This window comes from Pongo pygmaeus, chromosome 11 (assembly GCF_028885625.2).
Source record: "Pongo pygmaeus isolate AG05252 chromosome 11, NHGRI_mPonPyg2-v2.0_pri, whole genome shotgun sequence".
In the NCBI taxonomy this organism is placed as follows: Eukaryota; Metazoa; Chordata; class Mammalia; order Primates; family Hominidae; genus Pongo; species Pongo pygmaeus.
This window is the reverse complement of record NC_072384.2, coordinates 23,374,455-23,402,067: the sequence shown is the minus strand read 5'-3', so window position 1 is coordinate 23,402,067 and position 27,613 is coordinate 23,374,455. Positions and strand designations below refer to the sequence as shown.

The 27,613-nt window shown below is 43.1% G+C and overlaps 1 protein-coding gene across 4 annotated transcripts; it reads left to right on the top strand.

Annotated features, from left to right (window-relative positions):
• Nucleotides 1–15,036: 15,036 nt before the first annotated feature.
• TSN (translin) lies at nucleotides 15,037–26,830 on the top strand. Of its 4 annotated transcripts, none has more exons than XM_054477762.2 (6): nucleotides 15,037–15,337; nucleotides 16,739–16,832; nucleotides 18,202–18,298; nucleotides 20,908–21,023; nucleotides 22,509–22,588; nucleotides 24,664–26,830. In XM_054477762.2, exons 1-6 carry the CDS (start codon nucleotides 15,272–15,274, stop codon nucleotides 24,895–24,897), a joined length of 687 nt encoding a protein of 228 aa, XP_054333737.1. In that variant the 5' UTR covers nucleotides 15,037–15,271; the 3' UTR covers nucleotides 24,898–26,830. The 4 variants fall into 4 exon arrangements, with proteins under 4 accessions (XP_054333737.1, XP_054333741.1, XP_054333738.1 ...); XM_054477763.2 differs by having other exon boundaries at nucleotides 15,128–16,185; XM_054477764.2 differs by having other exon boundaries at nucleotides 15,336–15,445; nucleotides 16,739–16,933.
• The last annotated feature ends 783 nt before the right edge of the window (nucleotides 26,831–27,613 follow it).

The window sequence follows — 27,613 nt, the reverse complement described above, 5'->3', positions numbered from 1 at the left end:
GCTAGTTTTTGTATTTTTAGTAGAAACGAGGTTTCGTCATTTTGGCCAGGCTGGTCGCGAACCCATGACCTTAAGTGATCTACCCGCCTCGGCCCCCCAAAGTGCTGGGATTACAGGCGTGAGCCACCGCACCCGGCCTGTTTGTACCTTTCAAATACTTTTATACTAATGAGTAACTGAGTGGAGAGGAAGGGTGGGGAGTGGATTGCCAAGGGAGCAGGGCGGTGAGGCGAGAGCGACAGATCAAGCACAGCTGTTGTCAGGGGATAGCCGCGGCCCCTGTTCTGGAAGCCACGAAGGCGTGAAGGCGGCCCAGGTTGTGTGTGCCCGAAGAGTGGCCTGTGGGCCTGAGGTGGAGACCCTGGGAGGGAGTGCCAAGCGAAGCCAGCCCACTTCCTCTAACAGACGCGCCTCCCACGCTCACAGTCTTCGCCTCCTTCACCCCGACACCATCCACCCTCTGGCTCAGCGCCACCGTCATCCCCAAGGGGGCATCTCTGACCCTGTAGCAAAGTCAGTTCTTCCAGTTAAGCGCTCTCTTCCCATTGCGTTTTTATGGCTAGGCTGGATTCTCGGAGTGAGCGAGCAATTTGATTCTTTTTCAGGGCTGCCCCTTTCCATGGGCTTGTTCTTGCTCCCCACAGGATGAAATCTTGGGGAGAGCTCCGCACTTGTGATTGCTCCTCAGATGTCAGTCAATAGAAGCATGTTCCACGCGTTCAAAATCTAATATCAAATGTCTCCTCTCCCCAGCTCAGTGTCTCAGGCAGAGAAATCCCCAAAGGGGAGCACAGCCCACATCGTCTTTCTTCTTGGCTCCACCTTCTCTCTACATCCCAGTTTCTGTTTTTGGGCTTTCCAGGATTAGGACAGGGAAGAGAGGGAGGAGAAAACAGAAAGGGGCTCCTTGCTGGCAGGTGCCACGTGGCCAGGGAGCTTCAGAGGCGGCAAATGCCAGGTTGCTGGCACCTTGTCTCCAAGCACACTTTTGAGGTGTCCCTCACCTGGTTGCTCATGACTCCACCTGCCTGCCAGCTGAGGTCAGCTCTGTGCCCAGAGGCTCCTCCTGGAAGGGCCTTTCCAAGTGGATTTTATCATCCTGATCCTTTAAGAAGGGCCACATCTTTTGTCTGTCACTGCCGTGGGATTGCACTCTGCGTTGCTGCCAGGCACGCCTCCTGGCTGGCATCATAGATGTTGGTGTATAAACCAGGTACAAGTTCCTGTATCACCCAAATTCCAGAGGATGTAGACCAAGTTCACTGGTTCCCTGAAGGTACCATCCGTGTCCTCGTGTGTGTGTGTGTGTGTGTGTGTGTGTGTGTGTGAACACTCCCCTCCTTCCTGAAGGTGGAATCTTGACATGTCTTATAGCTACTTAGGGGAGATGAGGATATGGGAAGGAATGACAGCAAGCAATTCTCTATGGAAATCCTTTCTCAGGTTTTCCCAGTCACCTCCACCTCTATGAGTTCCTGGCCTTGCCTTACACCCCCCCAGGTGGGTAATGATCCAAGGCTTCTCAAACTTGAATGAGCATGTGGATTGCCTGGGGCCCTTGGGACCAGGCAGGTGCTGATTCAGTAGGTCTGAGGTGGCCCAGGTTCTGTGTTCCTGACAAGCTTCCAGAAGAGGCCGATACTCCATAGACCACACTCAGAAGCAGGAATAGAGATTTGTGGCGTTGATTACTGGGTCAGAATTCTGGGACAGAATGTATTCTGTCACCCTCCAAAAGATCTGTTCAAGTCCTAATCGCTGGTACATGGGTACGTGTGAATGAGACTGTACTTGGAGAGTCTTTGAGGATGGAATCACATTAAGATGAGGTCATGACTGGGCACGGTGGCTCACGCCTGTAATCCCAGCACTTTTGGAGGCTGAGGCGGGCACATCACTCGAGGTCAGGAGTTCGAGACTAGCCTGGCCAACATGGTGAAACTCTGTCTCTACTAAAAATACAAAAAGTAGCCAAGCGTGGTGGCATGTGCCTGTAATCCCAGCTACTCGGGAGGCTGCGGTGGGAGAATCGCTTGAACCCGGGAGGGAGAGGTTGCAGTGAGCCGAGATTGTGCCATTGCACTCCAGCCTGGCGACAGCAAGATTCTGTCTCAAAACAAAACAAAACAAAGATGAGGTCCTGTTGGGTTTGGTAAACCATGACTAGTGTCCCGTGAGAAGAGAGCATTTTGGGCGTGCACACACGCAGAATGCCAGGTGATGGGCAAAGCAGAAGTTGGAGTGATGCTGCCACCAGCATCCACAATTGTGAGAGAGTATGTTTCTGTTGTTTTAAGGCTTTCCGTCTGTGGTAAGTTATCCTGGCAGCCACAGGGAAAAATACAGTTGCTGCACAGCCTGCGTGGTCTGAGGACAGCACCGGTCCTGGGCCTGCCTTGGTATGTTGGGTTCTCGTTGCCTGTTAGGGCAGGTCCTGGAGGACCTCCGGGATGCTCATAGATGGATGCCAGGCCCCCTCTCCTCCTTCCCTCCCTCTCTCCTTTCCTTCCTCCTTCCCTTTCTTCCTTTTGATGTGTTTGTTTGTTTTTAATTCTTCCTTCTGATTTTGCATGTAGATGGGGAGCTACTGACCCTTTGGGTGGGACAGTTCTTCACTGAGCTGGACCGTCCTGTGCATACTACTTTTGTACCCTCGTCCCCTGCTCATTGTAACAATCAAAATGCCTCTGGGCATTTCCATACAGCCTCGAGCGGACTATTGAGTCCTCAGTGTGTGTAACCTGCTTCTCTTCCTGCACGAATCACCCAGGCCTCCTCCATCCCCCATGCCACCCCACCCTTATCACCTGTGGCCTGGAGCACCTACTGGGGGCCAAGCATGGAAACTGAGGAGGGCTGGTGGCAGGGCTGGGCAGGCAGCAGCGTGAGGCAGGGTACATGAGAGACCAGGAGGGAGAGGGCTCTCTGGGGTGGGGCTGAGGTTCCCCCACTGCTCAGCCCTGTTTCCCTTCCCCCTCCTGTGTTCCTCTCCCTCCCCACCACTCTGCCTGGTCCCTGTGGGGTTGCCTGATGAGCCACTCTGATATCTGGCCCAGCTGTCCCTTGGTCACAGGATTTCTTAGTATGTTTGGGTTACTATGACAAAAATAGCATAGACCAGGTGGCTTATAAAAAACAGATGTTTACTTCTCACAGTTCTGGAGGCTGGAAGTCCACGATCAGGGTGTTGGGAGGTTGGTGTCTGTTGAGGACCCACTTCCTGGTTTGTATGAACTGTCTTCAGTAGTGTCCTCACATGGCCGAGAGAGAAGCAAGCTCCCCGGTGTCTCTTCTTATAAGGTCCCTAATCGCATCATGGGGCTCCACCTCATGACCTCATCACCTCCCACAGGCCCCATCTCTTCCTACCATCAGAATGGGGATCAGGGCTTCAACATAGGAATTTTGGGGGGACACATTCAGTCCAGCAAAGGGATTCTAGGGATGGGCCTGAAAGGGGCAGCTCTGTAGGAAGAAGTGGGGAGAAACCCTTGTCTGTGTCACCTCAACAGTGTGGCCTCCATAAATGCCAGTCTGCAGAGAATTCAGGGCCATGTGATCTGAAGCGGTGAGGGAAATTTCCTTCCTCTTCTGCTGGGATTGGCCATCATTTCTGCCATGCTTTGCCCTGTGTGAGGTTTAACATGTACGGCCCCAAGACTAGACACCAAGTCTGGCAGTGTCCCACCGGAGGCTGGCGGACTGCTAGAAAGGGTGCGGGCGAGTGGAGAGTGGGGTGCTCAGAGGGCCTGGATTCCCTCTGATGGCCCCTGTGCTGACTCACCCCATCCCCTCCCCATCACAGGATCCCTTCCTGCCTTTCAGTAAGGGGTGTGGGTGTCCTGGGTCCTGTGGGGTTGCAGTCCTCATTGTGGCACCCTCTTCCCAGCCTGAAGCCTGTCTTCTGTTGGGCTCATCAGCCTCCCTCATCACCCTGGTCCCCAACCCTTTTCTCTGTTCTCCTACTGCAGGCCTCAACTTCCAACCAGTCTTGTTTCCACCCCCTCCTGCCATTCAAGGAACCTTGCAGAAGTGCAGCTCCAATTATCTGGCCTTCTGGGCTATTAAATGAGGCATCATTTCACCCTTAAATTAGCCCAAATGTCTACTGTGTTCATATTCATGTTGGGAAAGGGGCAGACACAGGGGCTCACCCAGGCTCTGGTGGGCAGGGGGTGGAAATTAGTTCAACTTCTCTGGGTAGTGATGTGACAAAATGTGTCAAGAACTTTAAAAATAGGACCTATCAAAAGAAATGATCTTAAATCCTGATAAGGGCTTACAAAGCATCACTATGCCATTTATAATAGGAAGAACTGGAAACAATCTAAATAGCCTATGATAAGGAACTGGGTTAAAACACATGGTGTGTGCATTTGCTGCGTGAAACATTAAAAATGTTTGCATTTCAAAATTATTTTAAAATTTATAAACCACCGCAGTCACAAAGGAGAAGGAAATCATGTCCTTTGTAGCAACATGGATGGAACTGGAGGCCATTATCCTAGGTGAGCTAACCCAGAAACAGAAAACCGAATACTTCATATTCTCATAAGTGGGAGCTAAACAGTGGGTACATATGGACATAAAAATAGAAATGACAGACACTGGGGACTCCAAAAGAGAGGAGGTGGGAGAGGGAAGAGGCTTGAAAAATTACGTGCTGGGACGATGTTCACTGTGTGGGTGATGAGTACACTGGAAACCCAGTCACCACCAGTATGCAGTGTACCCATGTAATAAACAAGCACAGAGCTGCCCCTTTCAGGCCCATCCCTAGAATCCCTTTGCCTGATTCTAAAAATAAAATAAAATAAAATATTATGAGACACAATGAGATGATCATTTTTATGTGACGAGGGTTATTTTTTATGCATTTATTTATTTTAAGAGACAGAGTCTCACTCTGTTACCCAGGCTAGAGTGTAGCTAGGCGATCACGGCTCACTGCAGCCTCCACCTCCTGGGCTCAAGCAGTCTTCCCACCTTGGCCTCCCAGTGTTGGGATTACAGCCATGAGCCATGGCGCCTGGCCACAACTGTTCTTTTTTTTAAAATTTATTTTAGTTATATAAACTTTTTTAAACAGACAAGACCTACAGACTTACTTCTTCCTGGGCAGACCACAGTATTGCCCCAGCTGCCAGTGGTGTTGGCGTGCTGGCTCTGGACACAAAGGCCCCAGAAGTGGCACAGCCCTCTGTGGACCTGAATCTCCTTTAGTTGCTCCAGGTCTTCGTGGAACTTGTTGTCCAGACCATTGGCTAGGACCCGGCTATATTTTCCATCCTTTGCATGCTCCTTTCCTTTTCCTTTTCCCTTTCCTTTCTTTTCCTTTCCTTTCTTTTTTCTTTTTCTTTTTCCTTTTTTTTGAGATGGAATTTCACTCTTGTTGCCCAGGCTGGAGTGCAGTGGTGCAATCTTGGCTCACTGCAACCTTCACCTCCTGGCTTCAAGCGATTCTCCTGCCTCAGCCTCCCAAGTAGCTGGGATTACAGGCATGTGCCACCATGCCTGGCTAATTTTTGTTGTTGTTGTTGTTGTTATGTGTAATCTACACACTGCTTTATGGTAACAAATGTGAACATTTAAGCCAAATTTTTAAAGATAATAAAAGTGGAAAAAATAAACTCAAGATAGGATTGACTACTTAAATATACTAACACAACCATGGAATAAAATGAAGGGGATGCACATATCCCTAAAAATGTTAACAGGCTCAGGTGGCTTTATGGGTAAGTTCTACCAAATTTTTATTGAATAAAAATGATACTATATACCCTATGAACTGTTTCAGACCCGAAAAATAAAAAAGGAAAGCTCCTCAATTAATTCTAGAATCCTAGTTTAACTTCACACCTAAACCAAATAAATAGCTTTTTTTAAAAATTTAAATCATAACATTTAATTCAGTTGTGAATGTCTTCCACATCACATTATTTCTTTTTTTTTTCTTTTTTAAAAAATTATACTTTAAGTTCTGGGTTACATGTGCAGAATGTGTAGTTTTGTTACATAGCTATACATGTTCCATGGTGGTTTGCTGCACCCATCAACCCGTCACCTACCTTAGGTATTTCTCCTAATATTATCCCTCCCCTAGTCACCCACCCCCTGACAGGCCCTGGTGTGTGATGTTCCCCTCCCTGTGTCCATGTGTTCCCATTGTTCAACTCCCACTTATGAGTGAGAACACGTGGTGTTTGGCTTTCTGATCTTGTGACAGTTTGCTGAGAATGATGGTTTCCTGCTTCATCCATGTCCCTACAAAGGACATGAACTCATCCTTTTTTATGGCTGCATAGTATTCCATGATGTATATGTGCCATATTTTCTTAATCCACTCTATCATTAATGGACATTTGGGTTGGTTCCAAGTCTTTGCTATTGTTAATAGTGCCACAGTAAACATATGTGTACCTGTGTCTTTATCGCAGAATGATTTATAATCCTTTGGGTATATGCCCCGTAATGGGATTGCTGGGTCAAATGGTATTTCTAGTTCTAGATCATTGAGGAATTACCACACTGTCTTCCACAATGGTTGAACTAATTTACACTCCCACCCACAGTGTAAAAGCATTCCTATTTTTCTACAACCTCTCCAGCATCTGTTGTTTATTGACTTTTTAATGATCACCATGCTAACTGGCATGAGATGGTATCTCATTGGGGTTTTGATTTGCGTTTCTCTAATGACCAGTGATGATGAGCATTTTTTCATATGTCTGTTGGCTGCATAAATGTCTTCTTTTGAAAAGTGTCTGTTCATATTCTTTGCCCATGTTTTGATGGGGTTGTTTTTTTTCTTGTAAATTTGTTTAAGTTCTTTGTAGATTCTGGATATTAGCCCTTTGTCAGATGGATAGATTGCAAAAATTTTCTCCCATTCTGTAGGTTGCCTGTTCACTCTGATGATAGTTTCTTTTGCTGTGTAGAAGCTCTTTAGTTTAATTAGATCCCATTTGTTACTTTTGGCTTTTGTTGCCATTGCTTTTGGTGTTTTAGACATGAAGTCTTTGCCCATGCCTATGTCCTGAATGGTATCATGGTCCTCGGTCTTATGTTTAAGTGTTTGATCCATCTTGTGTTGATTTTTGTATAAGGTATAAGGAAGGGGTCCAGTTTCAGTTTTCTGCATATGGCTAGCCAGTTTTCCCAACACCATTTATTAAATAGGGAATCTTTTCCCCATTGCTTGTGTGTGTCAGGTTTATCAAAGATCAGATGGTTTTAGATGTGTGGTGTTATTTCTGAGGCCTCCATTCTGTTCCATTGGTCTATATATCTGTTTTGGTACTAATACCATGCTGTTTTGGTTACTGTAGCCTTGTAGTATACTTTGAAGTCAGGTAGTGTGATGCCTCCAGCTTTGTTCTTCTTGCCTAGGATTGTCTTGGCTATGTGATGCCTGGCTAATTTTTGTATTTTTAGTAGAGACAGGGTTTCAGCATGTTGGTCAGGCTAGTCTTGAACTCCTGAGCTCAGGTGATCCGCCTGCCTTGGCCTCCCAGAGTGCTGGGATTACAGGCGTGAGCCACTGCAGCTGGCCTTTGCATGCTTCTCTATGTTAAAGAACCAGTCTGGGAGTAAAAGAAAGGTCAAAACTTTAATGGAAAGATGTTCGAAAATATAGGGAATCTCCCCACCCCCCACCAAATTTCAATATATATGTAAGAAACATCATTCAAACATATTGGAAAGTTAAGTGAGGCTCCTTTACCCACTGATGAGATTGTTAATGTTTAAGACATCTACACATTAACACTCTGTATGAATCATTACAACTACACTGGAGGGCAATTTGGCCAAGTTGATTAATTTATCACAGATCTGTTGTCTGCCAGGTATTGAAAAGGGTTCACAATGCCATGAGGTGGAGGGTGACTCAACCCCCTTAGGAGCATGTGGAAAGGTTGGAGGCATTTGGGATTTTCACACAGACTTGGTGGTGCCACTGATAGGTCTGTTAGAGATATGGAACATCCTGCACTGAATGGGACAGTCCCCTGTGTTCCTTCTGTTATCCACTGTTTCTTCTCCCCCATCCCCTGCCTTTGCTGTGCCTTCCTGCAGACAGTGCTGAGCTCCCCACACCGCTGATTTGTTTTGACTGCAGGAATGAGTGCGGATGTGAGATTGTGTGAGTTCTGGGTGAGGTGTTAACTGTTCTGTGCTTGCTCACTCTCTCGTGCTGGTGCCATCCACCATGAGACATTTGCAGGCAGCCACTGCTCCCTCAGAGGAGATGTGACGGTGCAGCAGCCCACATTCGGAAGCCCCAGACCTGTGAGCCGGATATCACTGTTTGTCATGAGCACTGAGATTTGGGGGTTGTTTGTTACACATCGTTATCATACATAATCTAACATAAGGAATAATTGTCCCTGTAAATACCACAAGCACGCCCAGCCCTCTGCCTGAAAAACACAGAAGAGGAACAAAATGGAGTGGTGGGCTGAACATGCACTGTCAACACATGATCACAGCACAGACAACATGATTACACATTGAAGTAAAGGCCTTCAACGACAAGTTGAAAGGTGGGATGTAAAAGGAATGGGAGGAATGAGTGGGATGTCCGTGAAAGTTTCCCCAGGTTATAACATTTAAGACCCGAGATGAGTGGCTGGCATGGTGGCTCATGCCTGTAATCACAGCACTTTGGGAGGCCAAGGTGGGCGGATCACCTGAGGTCAGGAGTTCGAGACCAGCCTGGCCAACAGGGTGAAACTCCGTATCTACTAAAAATACAAAAATTAGCCAGGTGTGGTGGCAGGCGCCTGTAATCCCAGATACTTGGGAGGCTGAGGCAGGAGCACTGCTTGAATCTGGGAGGCTGAGGTTGCAGTGAGCTGAGATCGTGCCATTGCACTCTAGCCTGGGTGACAAGAGTGAAACTCCGTCTCAAAAAAAAAAAAAAAAAATTAGCAGGATGTGGTGGTGCATGCTGGTAGTCCCAGCTACTTGGGAGGCTGAGGTGAGAGGATGACTTGAGCCTAGGAGGTCGAGGCTGCAGTGAGTGGTGATCACACTACTGCACTCCAGGAATGATAGATTGAGACCCTGTCTCTAAAAAAAAAAAAAATGTCCCAACAAAAGCCTGTTCTCCTTAGCCAAAAGACCAAGAAAGGAACAGGTTAGCAAGACAGAAAACTGTTCTTTTTTTTTTTCTTCTTTTGTCACCTCTGGCCATACAGAAAACTTTTAGACAATAATGGCTCTACTCTAGCCAAACACACAGAAAAAACACTACTGCCCCATACCTCACATATGCCAGCAAAGTCTCAGTGGGGAGCCTAGACTTCCATCCTCATGAGGCTCGCTGATGCACCCAAACACCCCTGCCATGATGCTGTCAGAGAAAGCCAGGAGAGAAGCTGGGGCTTTCAACCTGCCAGCTGATAATGTCAGTGGTAATGGTGGTGTTGGTGGAGACCATGTGTGGAGGCTGGATTTCCAACCCCATTTAGCAGTAAAGAGAAGCCCCTCCGCTTGGGTGTCAACAGAAGCCAAATGGGAAACCTGGCCGTATATTTCCACCAGAAAGTCACAAGGCAGTGTCCTCCTCCTCTTGCTGGAGAAGTGTTAGAAGAAGCCAGTTAAAACAAAACGTTTAAATAAGATCCAGAGTTTCACAGCATAATACAAAAATGTTCAGGTTTCAATAGAAAATCACTTGTCATACTAAGAACGAGGAAGATCTCAAACTGAATGCAACAAGATAATCAATAGATGCTGGTATAGTCTGAATGTTTATATTGCTTTTCCCCCCACCAAATCCATATGTTGAAATCCTAACCTCCCCAAAGTGATGGTATTAGGAGGTAGGGCCTTTGGAAGGTGATTTGGTCATGAGGGGATAGCTCTCATGGATTAGTGACCTTATAAAAGAGGCCCTGGAGAGCCCCCAGCCCCTTCTGCCATATGAAGACACAGTGAAAAGACGGTCATTTATGAACCAGGAAGTGTGTCCTTAGCAGACATGAATTTGCTAGCCTCTAGATCTTGGACTTCCCAGCCTCCAGAACTGTGAGAAATAAGTTTCTGTTATTATAAGCCATCCAGTTTTTGGCATTTTGTTATAGCAGTCTGAGTGGGCCAAGAAAGATGCCAATACCAAGATGACAGAGATGTTAGAATTATTTTATAAAGATTTTAAAGCAACCATGATTAAAATTCCTCCACGAGCAATTCTGAACATACTTGTAATGAATGAAAGAAATAGTAAGTCTCATCAAAGAAACAGAAAGTCTTGGCAATAAAATAGAGGCTATAAAAAACCAAATGGGAATTTTAGAATTGAAAAATAGAGTGAACAAAAATAAAAGCTCAGTATTTGGGCAGAATGTAGAATACAGAAGAAAGAATCAATGAACTGGAAGACAGAAAAATAAAAATTATAAATCTGAACAACAGAGAGAAAATAGGCTAAAAAATGAACACAGCACCAAGGACCTCTGAGATTATAACAAAAGATGTAATATTATTGTCATCAGAGTTTCTGAAGGAGAAGAGAGAGAAGGGAAGGTTGAAAAAGCACTCAAAGAAAAAATGTTTAGGCTGGGCACCGTGGCTCACGCCTATAATCCCAGCACTTTGGGAGGCCAAGGCAGGTGGATCACTTGAGCCCAGGGGTTCAAGACCAGCCTGAGCAACATGTGAAACCCCGCCTCTAGAATAAATACAAAAATTAGCCAAGCGTGGTGGTGCATGCCTGTGGTCTCTGCTACTTGGGAGGCTGAGGTGGGAGGATCACTTGACCCTGTGAGGCTGAGGTTGAAGTGAGCTGTGATTGTGCCACTACATTTAGCCTGGGTGATAGAGTGAGACTCCATCTCAAAAAGAATAAAAAAGAAAAAATGTTCAAAGACTCCCAAAATTTAGGAAGACACATATACCTAAGATTTAAGAAGGTGAGCAAGCAAACCCCAAACAGAATAAACTCACAAGAAGTCCATGTGAAAACACAATATAATTACATTTCTGAAAACTAAAGACAAAAAAAAAAAAAAATCTCAAAAGCAGCCAGAGGAAAAAAAAAGACTTTACCTGTAAGGGAAAAATAATTGACAGCAGATTTGTCATTAAAAACTCTGAAGTTTAGGGAAAAGTGGCAAATTTTTCAAAGGGTGAATGTGAAGAACTGTCAGCCCAGAATCCTATACACAGGGAAAATATACTTTAGCAATGAAAGGGAAATCAAGACATTTGCAGATAAAGGAACGCTATTAGAATTTGTTGCAGCAGACCTACCCTAAAAGAATGGCAAAAAATTCTCTAAATGGGAAAGAAACAATAAGAGAAGGAAACCTTGGAACATTAGGAATGAAGAAAGAACACAGTAAGCAAAAATATGGGTAAATTCAATAGATTTTCCTTCTCTTGAGTTTTCTAAACTATGTTTGATTGTTGAAGTGAAAATTATAATATTGACTGATGTGGTTATAACTGTATGTAGAGGAAACATTCAACTATTATATTATTAATGGGGGAGAGTAAAGGGACATAGGGAAATAAAGTTTCTATATTTCACTTGAGCTAATAAAATGATAATACCAGTAGACAGTGATAAATGTCTATACACACACACACACACACACACACACACGCAACATTTAGAGTAACCACAAAGCTATGCAAAGAGATCTTTTCAAAAACAATGCAAAGTGGAATTCTTAAAAATCTTCACAGGAAGGCAGAAAAAGAAAACAGAAATAAAAAACAGAGAACAAACAAAGCAAAAAACCAAAATGGCAGACTTAAGTGCTAACACATCAATAATAACATCAAATATAAATGGTTTAAATATACCAATTAAAGGACAGAGATTGGTGAGTGAATTTTCCAAAAAAGACCCAACTATATCCTATCTGGAAGAAATTCACTTCAAATATAAAGATATAGGCAATGATAGAGGCAGGTTGAAATTAAAAAAATGATAAAACATATATAACGCAAATAATAAAAGGAAAGCAAGAGTGGCTATAAAAATATCAGATAAAATAGACTTCAGTAGAAAAAAATGATGAGTGACAGAGAGGAACATTATATAATCATAAAAAGTCTATCCACTAAGAAGACATAATAATCCTAAATGTGTATGTAGCAAGCAAAAGAGTTGCAAATTTGTGAAACAAAAACTGACAGAACTGAGAGGGGAAATAAAGAAATCTATGGCCCGGTGCTGTGGCTCATGCCTGTAATCCCAACACTTTGGGAGGCTGAGGCGGGTGGATCACGAGGTCAAGAGATCGAGACCAGTCTGGCCAATATGGTGAAACCCCATCTCTAATAAAAATACGAAAATTAGCTGGGCGTGGTGGTGTGCACCTGTAGTCCCAGCTACTTGGGAGGCTGAGGCAGGAGAATTGCTTGAACCCAGGAGGCAGAGGTTGCAGTGAGCCGAGATCACGTCACTGCACTCCAGCCCGAGTGACAGAGTGAGACTCCATCTCAAAAAAAAAAAAAAAAAATTAAACAGAGAACTAGTTATTTTAAGCGATCAATAAAGTGGATAAACCTCCAGCAAGATTGACAAAGAGAAACAAAGAGAAAATGAATAAATTCTTCCTATCAGGAATGAAATACAGGGTGGCACTAGAGAGCCTGAAGATGACAAAAGAATATAAGGAAATACTATAAACAACTCTATTCAGATAAATTTGACTTAGACTAAATGAACTAATTCCTTTAAAAAAACACAGCTACCATAGCTCACCCAATATTAAATAGATACTTTGTAGCCTGGGCAACATAGCCAGACCCCATCTCTACCAAAAAAGACAAAAATTAGCCAGGTGTGGTGGCATGTGCCTATAGTCCCAGCTACTGGGTAGGCTGAGGCAGAAGAATCACCTGCTGATAGAGTGAGACCCCATCTCTTAAAGAAAAAGATACTTTGAGTAGCACTATGACTATTAGGAAACTGAATTTGCAATAAAAATTCCCCAAAAGAGATCTCCAAAGAAGGTTTCGTTGGAGAAGGTTTCAGCAGAGAATTCTACCAACTACTTAAAGAATAAACAGCAATCTGCATAAGCTCTTCCAGATAACAGACCAGAAGGGAACACTTTCCAGTTCTTTATGAACTGTATTGGGGAGGAAAAGCTTTCTCTTTATTATATTTTGTTCAGTTTATGGGGGCCTCCAAAAAAATTATTTATTTGAGGCAGGGTCTCACTCTGTCACCCAGGCTTGAGTGCAGTGGCACAATCATGGCTCACTGCAGCCGTGGCTTCCTGAGCTCAAGTGATCCTCCCACCTCAGCCTCTGAAGTAGCTGGGACCACAGGCATGCACTACCATGTTCAGCCAATTTTCAAAACATTTTTTGCAGAGATGGCAGTCTCACTATGTTGCCCAGGCTGGTCTGGAACTCATGGGCTCAAGTGATCCTCCTCGTTAGCCTTTTAAAGTGGTGGGATTACAGGTGTGAGCCACCATGCCCAGCCAGGGCCTGCAAATTAAACGGACAAAAGACAGATTAATGGAACAGAAAATCAGCATGGGCATATAAGAACTCAACAACACCATCAACTAATAGGGTCTAATTAAACTTTTTATAGGACACTCCCAAAAAAGGCTTATTTGCGTGGATGCTGGAGCTAGCAAAATAAGTTAGCTAGCCTACTAAATGGTTAAAGTTAGAGGTTTATGTCTGGGCGCAGTGGTTGATACCTGTAATCTCAGCATTTTGAAAGGCTGAGGCAGGAGGATTTCTTGAGCCCAGGAGTTCAAGACCAGACTGGGCAACGTAATGAGAACAAAAAATGAAACAGAACAAAACAACAACAACAAAAAACACACAAAAAAACAAAGAAACAAAAAACCAGTTAGTGGCTTGTGTGCCTAACTCAGTAGGTAAAACGGAGAGGTGACGAAAGTTTGTATGAGAACAAATAGGATTCTTTAGGACAGACGAATGGGTTTTGGGAGAACAGGAGATAAGAAAGGGTTTAAAATTTTTTTTGAGACTGAGTCTGTTGCCCAGGCTATAGTGCAGTGGTGTGATCTCGGCTAACTGCAACCTCTGCCTCCCGGGTTCAAGCGATTCTTCTGCCTCAGTCTCCCGAGTTGCCGGGATTACAGGCGCGCGCCACCACGCCCGGCTAATTTTTGTATCTTTAGTAGAGACGGAGTTTCACCATGTTGGTCAGGCTGGTCTCGAACTCCTGACCTCGTGATCTGCCCGCCTCGGCCTCCCAAAGTGCTGGGATTACAGGTGTGAGCCACCGCGCCCGGCCGATAGTTTTTTAAAAATGTAGGTGCTAGTGGTCTTACTGTCTTCTTCGTGGACATGAAATTATTCTCATATAATGAGAATTAAATATGATCCTTCATGCAAAGAATTTAGAATAACGTCAGAAACAAAGCAAGCAATAAATTATCATTTAGTTGATAAGAATCATTCCAATTCATCTGGCGAGTGCAACACACACACACACTGTATTTGTGTATGGAATAACTGTTCAAGAACACACACACACACAGTATTTGTGTATGAAATAATTCTTCAAGAACAAAGGGGAAACTTATAGGGCATGGAAGGGGAATTAGGGCAAGGTGTGAGTGGTAAGAGAAACATCCCACCGCACACGCTTAAAAAAGCCGTTTAATTTAAAAATAGGTAATACAGCCATACAGAGAAGACATTAAAATAAAAGATCTACACAGAAAATTTTCGCTCCCAATCCATTCCCTACTCAGTCCTACATACATTACTTTTATTTTCCTTTTTTTGGAAATGCACTGGCCCCCTACTTTCTCACGAAGGCTGAACTCTCTCTACGTTCTTCTGCACCTGTTTTTTGTGCATACTCTTTCGTTGTGAAATATTTCCCCCTCAACTGTTGTTGTGTATGAAATAAATACACACATATAAGCTAAACAGCCCCGCTTGCCCGCACCACCTACACGCCCGTCCCCGCCCTCCCTCAGGCCCACGTGCTCCGAGAGCCGCCTTCGCAGGTTGTTTCTGGCGATGCCTGTCTGAAGGCCTCACACTGAGGCCCCGCCCACTCTCCCTCTCCTCTGCCCTTTGGACGTGCGCCTCTGTTCCGAACGCGGCGGACGGCGCCTCAGGCAGCGCGGCGGACAGCCCGTCCTCCGGCGCGCCGCGAGCCTCGGAGGACCCCAGCGACGGTCGTGGCGTAAGACCGGGGGTACGCGGCGATAGCGGCGGCCGTTGCGATTGATTGCGCTGGTTGCCTCCGGAGTCCACTTCCTTGGCCGCCCTTGCTACACTGGCTGATTGTTGTGCAGCCGGCGCCATGTCTGTGAGCGAGATCTTCGTGGAGCTGCAGGGCTTTTTGGCTGCCGAGCAGGACATCCGAGAGGCGAGCCCCCTCCCTTCCCCATTCCCTTTGCCTTTCCATGTCTAGTTGGGCCACTTCGCCCGGCCCTCCTCTGCCGCTCAGTCTCGGGCGGTGGGGACGCCTCCGAGGGTGGGTTGCTTCCCCTCTAGCTTTAGGTTAGGCACTCCCCGCCCCCGCCCCAAATTTTGCTGCTCTGTCCTGATTCCCCGTGTTCGAGTCTCAGCTTCTCAGCATCACTTGCCTCGTTTGTGTCAGTTTTCTTTCTTTTCAGCACTTGTTTATATCGAAGGCTCGATTAGCACCTGGTCTTCAGCGAATGAGCGTTTCGTGTATTTTTGTTGCTGTCTTAAAAGCACATGTGATCTCCTGCTTAAAACTCTCCTATGGTTTCCTATCCCACACAGGATGAAAAATCAGACTCTACTGTGGGTCACATGGTCTCTCTTCAATCTCGTTTATGCTCTCTGTCTTTGTGTATGATGTTCACTTTACCTCTTCTAGTGCCCCAAATAGCTTCCTGCCTGTTCGCTTTTCCTGGAATTTGCTTCTTTCCCGTTCTTTTCCTGATTGTCTCGTATTTATCTTATTGACGTCACAGTCTAAGCGATCTATTTCCTGTTATGTTTTCTAGTAGCGCATTAACTTTTTTTATGTGTGTAATATTGATTATTTAAAAAAAATCTTCTCCCCCATTGTATGTTAAACCGCCAGAGGGAAGGGATTGTGTGCTTAGTTCCCCAGTATTTACACAGTGCCTCGCGCATAAGTATGCTCAGTGAATATTTTAAAAATGAATTAGAGGTGGGGAGCGGCGCCTCATGCCTGTAATTCCAGCATTTTGGGAGGCCGGGGCGGCCAGATCACCTGAGGTAAGGAGTTTGAGACCAGCCTGGCCAACTTGGGGAAACCCTGTCTCTACTAAAAATATAAAAGAAAGTTAACTGGGCATGGTTGCGCACGCCTGTAATCCCAGCTACTCGAGAGGCTGAAGCAGGAGAATGGCGTGAACCCGGGAGGCGGAGGTTGCGGTGAGCCGAGATCGTGCCATTGCACTCCAGCCTGGGTGACAGAGCGAGACTCCGTCTCAAAAAAAAAAAAGAAAAAAGAAAAAAAAAGAATTAGAAATACCCGACTTTTGTATTGCATTTAACTCTTCATCTTGCAAGTTGCGTTCACACACGTCATCCATTATAATGTCCTAATTGAATACTTGGGGTGAATGGGTGGCTATTATCTTTTAAAGGGTATCTGAGGTATCTAAGGCTTTTTAGTGACTTTTTGAAGTCTTACAGAGGAAATAAGTGGAAAAGTCAGGATTCAAACTTGGTTATGATAGATCACATAAGCTATCTAATGTGTTTGGTGTGAGTGTATGACAATAATTCTGTTAAGTATCTGATTTTTATTTTTAATTCTCTCTAGGAAATCAGAAAAGTTGTACAGAGTTTAGAACAAACAGCTCGAGAGATTTTAACTCTACTGCAAGGGGTCCATCAGGGTGCTGGGTTTCAGGACAGTAAGTTCTTTGTTTTGTATCCAATTATCAGTCTCTTATTTAGAGGGAGAGTTTCTATCCAGAAGACATTTTATAATGAAAAATGGCTATCGTGCTTTATGGTGAGTAAAAATTGAAGAAGTAGGTGATTTGATAATTTTGGTTGATTTTTCTTCCACTTCCACACAGTATGGTTTAAACAGAGATGTTTTCTATTGTGAGGGCATTCTACTGATGATAATTACAATTGCTTAACCCATTTCCTGTAAAGTGCAGCTCTCTGCCAGCACAGTATTCTCAGGGTAAGCGGGAAAAGGGTTTGTTATTATTTTTTTAATTTTTTTTTTTTCTGAGACGGAGTTTCGCTCTTGTTGCCCAGGCTGGAGTGCAGTGGCGCCATCTCAGCTCACTGCAACCTCCGCCTCCTGGGTTCAAGCAATTCTCCTGCCTCAGCCTCCTGAGTAGCTGGTGTTACAGGTGCCCGCCATCACGCCCAGCTACTTGTTTTTTTTTTTTTTTTTTGTATTTTTATTAGAGATGGGGTTTCACTTTGTTGGCCAGGCTGAGCTTGCACTCCTGACCTCAGATGATCCGCCTGGCTGGGCCTCCCAAACTGCTGGGATTACAGGCGTGAGCCACCGCACCTGGCCCAAGGGTTTGTAACTGTTTTGTGTTATCTAGCGACTTTTATTTGGCCCTTTGTGTGTGTGTGTATGTGTGTATGTGTGTGTATGCACCTGTGTGTATTTGAATCCAGCCTTTCAGTGATTGAATACCTTTTAATATGAGATTAAAAGGTATAAAATGTTTTCAAATTAATGTGTTTATAATCAGCCTCTTGAATGAAAATAAAATATGTCAAGTTTAGACATGGAACCTTCATTGTAAGGTATTGCCAGCACAGCTAAAGGAGCTATATTTTCAGATACAAGAATGATACAATAATGCATTTACACGTGCCAGAGGCAAGTGATTTTTCTTAATGATACGGAGTTGGTCATCCTGATTGTTAATACTTGGTAAGGGCTTTTTTCTGCCAAATATGGGAGGAAGAAGCAATGCAATTTTAGGCATCCTCTGAGGAGTGAACAGGAATAGCAGCTGGTGTGCAGCTCCTTAAGGATGACGTTATTTATGACAACCAAACCAATTACCAGTGTGTCTCCTAATATATTCCGTTTTAGCAAGTTGTTTATTTTTCAGTATAGCTAATTAGTAGGGAAACTGGGGATGATATTTTGAAAGCCAGGTTCAAAAGCACAGATGTGTACATTAGATGTGAGGTTTTTTTGTTGATTAATTTCCAGATAGATTACTTAGATTATTAAGCAAGAACTGTATTTGAAATTTGGTAAATTTTTCATTACATTTGGTTATCTTTTGTGACTAGTTCCAAAGAGGTGTTTGAAAGCTCGAGAACATTTTGGTACAGTAAAAACACATCTAACATCTTTGAAGACCAAATTTCCTGCTGAACAGTATTACAGGTTTGTAAGAAAAATAGCATTATTTTATAATGTTAGGTAAAAAAAAAAGGAGAAAAATTATGTGTACCAAATGATTGCTTACAACTAGGCAAACATCCTGTGTAGAAGTAACAAAAAGAGAAAAAACCGAACTAATAATGGTTATGACAAAAATTGGTGATTTTATTTTTTTCTTCTTTTTACTTTCTAAATCTTAAGGAACATGTATTACTTTTGCAGTGAAAAAGCAATTAAAAAGAAAATGTGGTATGAGGGTCAAAAGTGAGAATATCTTTTTGCTATATACAAGTTTCTTGTGAAATTGGATGAACTATAGTTAGTGAAATAATGAGATTAGGTGGCAGTATATATATGGAGTCGAGTTTTACTTTGAAGTTGAATTTCACTGCCAAGTGATGTAATTAGCTAATATTTTATGCCATGTCTTCTTATTAAAATCAACACTGTTGATTTAAGATACACCATTGTTTTATGTACCAGTAGGGAAGGAAAATTTTGCCAGTCATAAATGTGAAACATGGGCCAGGCGTGGTGGCTCACGCCTGTAATCCTAGCACTTTGGGAGGCCAAGGCGGGCAGATCACCTGAGGTCAGGAGTTTGAGACAGCCTGGCCAGCATGGCGAAACCCCGTCTCTACTAAAAATATGAAAATTAGCCAGGTGGTGGCTTATGCCTGTAACCCCAGCCACTTCAGAGGCTGAGGCAGGAGAATCGCTTGAACCAGGCAGGCGGAGTTTGCAGTGAGCCAAGATGGTGCCATTGCACTCCAGCCTGGGCAACAGAGTGAGACTCCATCTAAAAAAAAAAAAAAAAACTTGTGAAACATGGATTGTGAAATGTCTCCTGGTTTCATAGGTGTTAAACTGGGAAAAACTGCATCTGAATCAAGACTTTCTACTTATTTTAATTTTCTTACTGAAAAAGATGTTCTTTTAAGACGTATATATCAACAGTAAATAGGATGAGTATTTTCAGGGGTGGATAGTATAACCTTATGAGAATATTCTTTTAAGGCAGAGGTTAACAAACCACTAGTGGCTGCTGCCTCTGGGAGCTAAGAATTGCTTTTGTTTTTTCAAGAGTTGTTAAAAAAAAGAAAATCCCAGATAAGAATATGTAACAGTGAAAGTGTCCCACAAAGCCTAAAATATTTACTACTTGGCCCTTTACAGAAAAGATTTGCTGATCCTTGCTGTAAGGCAGGGGTTCCCAACCCCCAGGCCGTGGACTGGTACTGGTCTGTGGCCTGTTAGGAACTGGGATGCACAGAAGGAGGCGAGCGGTAGGTGAGCGAGTGAAGCTTCATCTGTATTTACAGCCGCTCCCCATCACTTGCAATACTGCCTGAGCTCCACCTCCTGTCAGATTGGTGGCAGCATTCGATTCTCATAGTAGTGTGAACCCTATTGTGGACTGTGCATGCGGGAGATCTAGGTTGCGTGCTCCTTATGAGAATCTAATACTTGATGATCTGAAGTGGAACAATTTCATCCTGAAACCATCCGCCCCCCTTCTGTGGAAAAATTGTCTTCCACGAAACTGGTCCCTGGTGCTGAAAAGGTCAAGGACCGCTGTTGTAATAGCTGAAGCACAGAGAGAGGTAGGACAGTAGAACAGATGGGGTCTTTAGAGACCATCTTCTCTGGAGGTCACACACAGGCTGCCCTCTGGCTGGATTTGGCCTTCAGAAGGGTTTGTGTGACCTGCATTATGTTGAGACCTTTTTTTGAATGTGTTGCCACATTTGAAAATCAGGAGGCATGGTGTAAATATCCACAGGTTGTAAAATTTCCTTTTTTCAGGCTTCTAGCTCAGTATTCTATTTTAAGTGCATTTGTTTAGTGATTGCAAATGGTAATTTTGTGAATCAGAATTTTCTTGGTATTCTGCACTCAAATCAATGTAGGAATACGTTGAGGATGATACATAATTGCAGTTGTCTTCAATCATCAGTTGCAAATTTTTATTTTTTTCAGAGCAGTATCATTGTTCTTACTGATTAAATTTAGAAAGCACAATTGCTCTTGTCATCTGTAATCTTCAGTTTTCTTCTTTCTGTCTTTTTTTTTTTTTTTTTTTTTTTTTGAGACGGAGTGTCACTCTGTTGCTCAGGGTGGAGTGCAGTGGTGTGATGTTGCTCACTGCAACCTCTGCCTCCCGGGTTCAAGCAATTCTCCTGCCTCAGCCTCCCGAGTAGCTGGGACTATGGGTGCCCACCACCATGCCTGGCTAATTTTTATATTTTTAGTAGAGAGGGGATTTTGCCATGTTGGCCAGGCTGGTCTTGAATTCGTTACCTCAGGTGATCAACCTGCCTCTGCTTCTCAAAGTGCTGGGATTACAGGTGTGAGCCATTGCACCTGGCGTAAATTTTCATACTCATCAAAATTAGACCATGTTTCTCACTGATTAAACTTAAATAATTGTTATAAATTTGAACTTGTAAAATTAATGCTAAATGTCATATTTCTCTTTATATATTGGGGGTTTGTGTAAGATTTTATTTGAAAAATGATCGCATTTCCAAACCGTTTGAACATGGCTGTATTAAACCCATCTTTCTGAAGGTCCCTAACCTTGGAGGCTAAATGTGCTTATTTTCATGCAGATTTCATGAGCACTGGAGGTTTGTGTTGCAGCGCTTGGTCTTCTTGGCAGCATTTGTTGTGTATTTGGAAACAGAAACACTAGTGACTCGAGAAGCAGTTACAGAAATTCTTGGCAGTAAGTGTCTTTATTAGTGGGATCTGCAGAATCAGGCATGGTTGCTTAGTTTTTGGTGGAAAGGGTGGTTGTACTTTGTTTATTAAAACAAACAAGAATTAACTAAAAACCACTTATAGTTGTAGCTTGGTATCCGAGGATGATGCTTCCAGAGCTCTCCCAATACTCAAATCTGAGGATGTTCAAGTCCCTTATATAACTGGTGTAGTATTTGCATATAACCTATACACATCCTCCCACATACTTTAAATCATCTCTAGATTTCTTAAAATATCTAATACAGTATAAGTGCTATGTAAATATTTTTTTTTTTTTTGAGACAGAGTCTCACTCTGTCGCCCAGGCTGGAGTGCAGTGGCGTAATGTCCACTCACTGCAACCTCCACCTCCCAGGTTCAAGTGATTCTCCTGCCTCAGCCTCCCGAGTAGCTGGGATTACAGGTGCCTGCCACTACGCCCAGCTAATTTTTTGTATATATATATTTTTTCCGAAATGGAGTTTTGCTCTTGTTGCCCAGGCTGTAGTGCAATGATGCAATCTCAGCTCATCACAACCTCCACCTCCTGGGTGCAAGCATTTCTCCTACCTCAGCCTCCTGAGTAGCTGGAATTACAGGCATGCACTACCACACCTGGCTAATTTTATATTTTTAGTAGAGATGAGGTTTCTCCATGTTGGTCAGGCTGGTCTTGAACTCCTGACCTCAGGTGATCTGCCCGCCTCAGCCTCCCAAAGTGCTGGGATTACAGGCGTGAGCGACCGCACCCAGCCAATTTTTTGTATTTTTTTAGTAGAAACAGGGTTTCACCATGTTGGCCAGGCTGGTCTTGAACTCCTGACCTCGTGATTTGCCCGCCTTGGCCTCCCAAAGTGCTGGGATTACAGGCATGAGCCACCGCGCCTGGCCTTTTCCCAAATATTTTCTATCCACAGTTGGTTAGCACAGAGGGCCGACTCTACTTGGAAATGCAAAAGCTAAAAATAACAATGGCAAACACATTTGCACTTGCTTTAGTTTTTAAAATTGAATTTTTTAGAATTTCAAGCCTACAGAAAAATTGAAAGAATAGTACAATGAATACCTGTTTACATGCCACTTAGATTGACCACTTGTTAACATTTTGCTACATCTGCTTAATCTTCTCATTTTGTGTGTGTCTTTGTCAGCCATTTGAAAGTTGCAAATATCGTAACTCCTTTCTTAAATGCTTTATCATGTGCTTTCTAACAAGAAGTATATTCTGTGACACAACTAGATACCGTTTTTGATAGTATTTTTGAGGGAAGACTGAATTGAATTTTGCTTAAGAACTCAAAAAATCCATAGTGAGGTCTAGTTGCCAAGGTTGTGAATATATTAAAAAGCCAGTTTTTAAAAGATTCATCCTTTCTTTACTTACTTTGGGAGAAATTATGTGTATATTTTTATATTCTGAGGCTTAACTTGCATTCACAGCATGACTTTATTTTCATGTGTTTTTTAGTTGAGCCAGATCGGGAGAAAGGATTTCATCTGGATGTAGAAGATTATCTCTCAGGAGTTCTAATTCTTGCCAGTGAACTGGTAAGCTCAGTAACTTGCTGGTTGCTTTTTTGATCTTTCTGCTTCACTGTCAGTTTTTTTTTTTTTTTTTTGAGACAGAGTCTTGCTCTGTCGCCCAGGCTGGAGTGCAGTGGCGCAATCTCATCTCACTGCAAGCTCCGCCTCCCGAGTTCGTGCAGTTCTCCTGCCTCAGCCTCCCGAGTAGCTGGGACTACAGGCGCCTGCCACCACGCCCGGCTAATTTTTTTTTGTATTTTTAGTAGAGACGGGGTTTCACCGTGTTAGCCAGGATGGTCTCGATCTCCTGACCTCGTGATCTGCCCACCTCGGCCTCCCAAAGTGCTGGGATTATAGGCGTGAGCCACTGTGCCTGGCCCACTGTCTGTTTTTAAAATGGGTACCAAAATTCAGAATGTCTTAATTCTTTTCTAAGCCATCTCTCAGTCACCAGGTAGTCACTGACTGGCACTGTATGTGTTATAGTTTACTAGGCATCAGAGAAAAGCCAGATCAAATGATGAGTGCATACTTACTGAGTTAAGAATTTTTAACAGATGATAAGACCTCTTCCTTTTAGGGTAGTGGCAAAACATTTATTCCTGGTAACTGTTAATCCATGTAATTGTTTTGGACACTCTTTTGTCTATATAACTAAGTTATTCTTATCCTTTATTCCTTTAATCAGTATCTAGGGAAATTGCCCTGTAAAAGTCTAAAGAAAAAAAAAGCTGTCAGTAGCAAAATTGAGTAGTTGTGATAGAGACTGTGCCAGTCTGCAGAGGTGAAAATATTTACTATCTGGCTCATTAAGAAAAAGTTTGCTTGTCCTTGCTCCAGAGGAAAGCAGTCCAGGGCTGGTCTGATGATTCCTTGATCTTTGGCCCTAGGTTCTTCTAGCTTCAGCTTCTTTCTTATGTTCCAGAACTGTTGCTCTAGTCACATCTTCACTCTAGCCAGCAGTAGGAGGAAATAGGGAAAACAGTATGCCCTCCCGCTTTAAGGACATTTCTTTGAAGTTGTACACACAACTTCTGTTAACATTCTGGTGCCTTGCCTGCAGGGAGGCAGAAATGGAGTCTATTGGAGTGGGTATGTGTGCATTGAAAACCTGAGGAAGATGGTGAGAATGGATGATGGGGTCCACTTGCAGGCTGTACCACTTGTCTGGCTTGTTGGAGACACCTGACCAGTAAACAGGAAGCATCTTGTTAGTATTAGTTGTTAAGTGTAAGGTGTCTTTAGGACCATACATGTTGGGGCCGGGTGCAGTGGCTTACGCTTGTAATCCTGGCAGTTTTGGAGGCCAAGGTGGGAGGATCCCTTGAGGCCAGGAGTTCCACACCAGCCTAAGCAACAAAGCAAGACCCCTTCTCTATATTAAAAACAAACAAACAAACAAACAAAAAACCTGTATGTGAGACCAAAAAAAAACCCGTATGTTGGGAATGCACTAAAGGGGTGGTAAGTCTGGAAAAGTGGAGAGGATTTTACAGAAAGGGGAATCTTTTTTATTTTAATATATTTTTTAAAGCCGGTCAAATGGAGCAGTGGGGGGTTGTATACTGACACTGAGAAGGGGAGTCTTGAGTTGGGTCTTGAAATCAATCTTAGTTCTCTTTCAAGACAGGGTTACACTCACATAATTTTAGTTTCTTATCCCAAGTCTGCCTTACTTGATTCTAGGTGACTGGAGTTGCAGCTTAGTAGGTGGGCTCTAGAAATGTGATCATTTGGCCGAGGTTGGAAGAGGTAGTGGAGCTGCTGTGATTACTTTGTCGTTTATTTCTTCGATATGATAGCAGATGAGCTGTAAAGATGTTTGTGTAATGTAACACTTTATTATGCAATAGCCAGTTTAAGAAATTAGAGAAATTTTAGATGTTAGTAATATTAAATTTTACTTGGCAGAAATGGTCTCATTTTCAGTGGGATTCTTTTCAGAGAAGCTCCTGTCTTGTCTGTACTTGCGTGTACCCTGAGATAGAACATCAGCGTAGCTGTCTAGGCTTGCGGTTCTTCTGGTTGTGATTCAGAGGAAGATGTGCTGAGGAGGAGCCATGTTGTAACAAGCCCCTGTTTTCTCTTTCCTGGTACAGTCGAGGCTGTCTGTCAACAGCGTGACTGCTGGAGACTACTCCCGACCCCTCCACATCTCCACCTTCATCAATGAGCTGGATTCTGGTTTCCGCCTTCTCAACCTGAAAAATGACTCCCTGAGGAAGCGCTACGACGGATTGAAGTATGACGTGAAGAAAGTAGAGGAGGTGGTCTATGATCTCTCCATCCGGGGCTTCAATAAGGAGACGGCAGCAGCTTGTGTTGAAAAATAGGAGGCTCTCCTTGCTCCTGGCCTTGCTGACCTCAGCGATTGCCAGGAAGGGGTGAGCACAGAGTGCCTCTTACGGTAGTTAGGATGCCCAGTTGCTAAACACTGCGCTTTATTTTCTTAACCAGTTGTGGTGTGAGTATCAGAATTGAAACACTTTTTTGGGGGTAAAAAATATAGCCTTTACATGGACAGAATTTTCTTTGTTGTTTCAGTGAATTTGCCTGTAATTCAGTGTATTTCAGTTCCGTCAGAAAGTGTAAATGTTAGTTTCTTGGTAAAGTCCTTTTCTTGCTTACCTTGACTGTTGATGTACTGATTGAGAAGTTCATTGTCTCGTTTGTGATTCTTCCAGATGTGATGCTTGATATTTTCTATATGCGAGTTAGCCATCCACACCCAGGCATAGCGTGGATACAGTATAAAAATAGATAATTAAAAAGATGGTTGCCAAGCAAGGAAAACTTATTTTATATTTTCCCTTCCTTATTTTAAGCATTGTGAGTAAATCAGATGTTGAATTCTTTTGCCAAGGGAATTATAGCCCCAGGTTCTCTCTCACTGCCATCAAACTATAAAAGATTAAACTGCAAAGTCAAGCTCAACAGATTATTTTGGAAAGTTTTTGTATTAAGGGATTTAGTAACATCATTTGGTTTTCCACCAGGCAGGGAGTAGGGCTTAGTGTTTTAAAACACCTCTGCTTTCTGATGTTGCCTTAATATTCTGCTATTGCAGCAATTAAAAATTGTCTTCATGTACATTTGGAACTAACACGTGATGTGATATATTCCTAAACTATGAAACCTTTTTCCTAGTAGTCAGCTAGATCGTTTGTTCTGGGAGTATAAAGCCACCCACGTAAGTTAATAAGCAAAATCCTGACTGTTATGTTGTTAGAGAAAAATGCTTTGCTTTGTCTGGAAGAAAGATAAAATAGTGAATTATAAATAAGTCAGGCCGGGCGTGGTGGCTCACACCTGTAATCCCAGCACACTGGGAGGCCGAGGCAGGGGGATTGCTTGAGCTCAGGAGTTCGAGACCAGCCTGGGCAACAAAGTGAGACTCCATCTCTATATAAAAATAAAAACCACGAAAGCACACACAAAATAAATCAGTGGGATTTGGTAATGTGTTTTAGCGTAAGAAATTTCAGGTTGTTGGTGACTATCCCAACAGTCATGTTTTAAATGTACAGTTTGGGGCAAGTCATGTAAATACTGTTGGTGGTCTTCCCCCTACGCCCCAATTTTCAGGTAGTACTAAGAGTATGTGCCAGGAAACTCTTGCTATTGAATTGAGATGATTAAAATGGTGACTTAATCCATAGTTATTTTGCACCCACTGAAAGGAAAGTGCTTTCCAGAATACTACGAAGTATCTAAAAGTGTCACCTTTTCTTGCCTGATCAACAATTTGGGCTTCCTGTTTGTACAAGGGGCCATTTGGCATACCTTTCACAGCTTTTATCAGGCCAAGTTAAAGGCTGACTACATTTTTTCATCATGAGAAAAGCAGTTGAAATGAGGCATGAGTTACTGTGCATTGGGATTTTAGAACAATTTTCTTGTGACAGCTCTTTTTGTGAAGTTAGGTTCTTAAAAGTGCCCATGATGGTCACTTAAAATGTGCAGTAATAGCACTGCCAGGATCAAGCATGAAAGGCTTTTAAATTAGATCATCACACATAAGGCAATACGTTTGATAATAGTTTTTTTTTTTTTTAACCTCTTTAAGTATTGATTCTGCTTGAGAATATTGAAGTACTTGCCAGAAGTTGTGGATTTCAGTTTTAACAAATGCTATTAAAGTGGAGAAGCACACTCTGGTCTTGGAATTCCATTTGAGGATTTAGAAGTGTCATGTTTATAACTATTCAGTTGTCTTTGTTGCTGGCTTGTTGTAAAGCAATAAAATTTTTTTTGGTCTTTTTGTAAGTGAGTGTGCTGCTGTAAGAAATCTCCCATGTGCATAACAAATTCTGAATATTTTTTGAGGCTAAAGAAGACCGGGTTGACAAGCAGATACTGCTGTGTAATGGTTACACTAACCAAAAGACACCAGCCGCTCAGAGTTCTGTACTGTAAAGCGCAGATAACATTTGTGTGTTTTACCTTGATTGGGGAATTAAAAGTCATTTAACTGAAGATGTTGAGAAACCTGGGCTCTGGTTTTAGTATACCGGAATTACTTTTTTCCAATTTTAGAAAATCAAGCAGGTTAGAGAAAATAGAGATGAATTAGGGGACACTGTCTTATGGATTCATTTATAAGAAGAGAACCAGCCATATACACTTGGGGAGATTTGCCGCATCTTAAACTTGAATAATAATATGAGTAATGCTTAAGGGAGTTTAATAGAGAAGGAAAGCTTTGGCAGTGTTTTGAGACCTTAAGTGGCTAAACAGATGAGACAAACATGCGGGTTGCTACTGGCATAGTTTCATAATTGTGTACTCGGAAATTAAAGTTTGCTTGTTTCTTGGTCTGGATTAAACTGTTTGTCCTCCTTTTCAGACAGAGCATCACAGTCAGGGCTGACACCAAAATAAGACTTTCCCTGAGCCTGAAATAATTTTTTTTTTTTTAAGTATCTACTGTAATAAGCATCAAACAAGCAGAAATAAACAATGTCCCTTCCCCTGGACTACAACAACAGCAATAACAAACATTTAAAGGCGGTAAAATTGCCAGGACTGGTGGGTTGGTTGAGTGGGCTG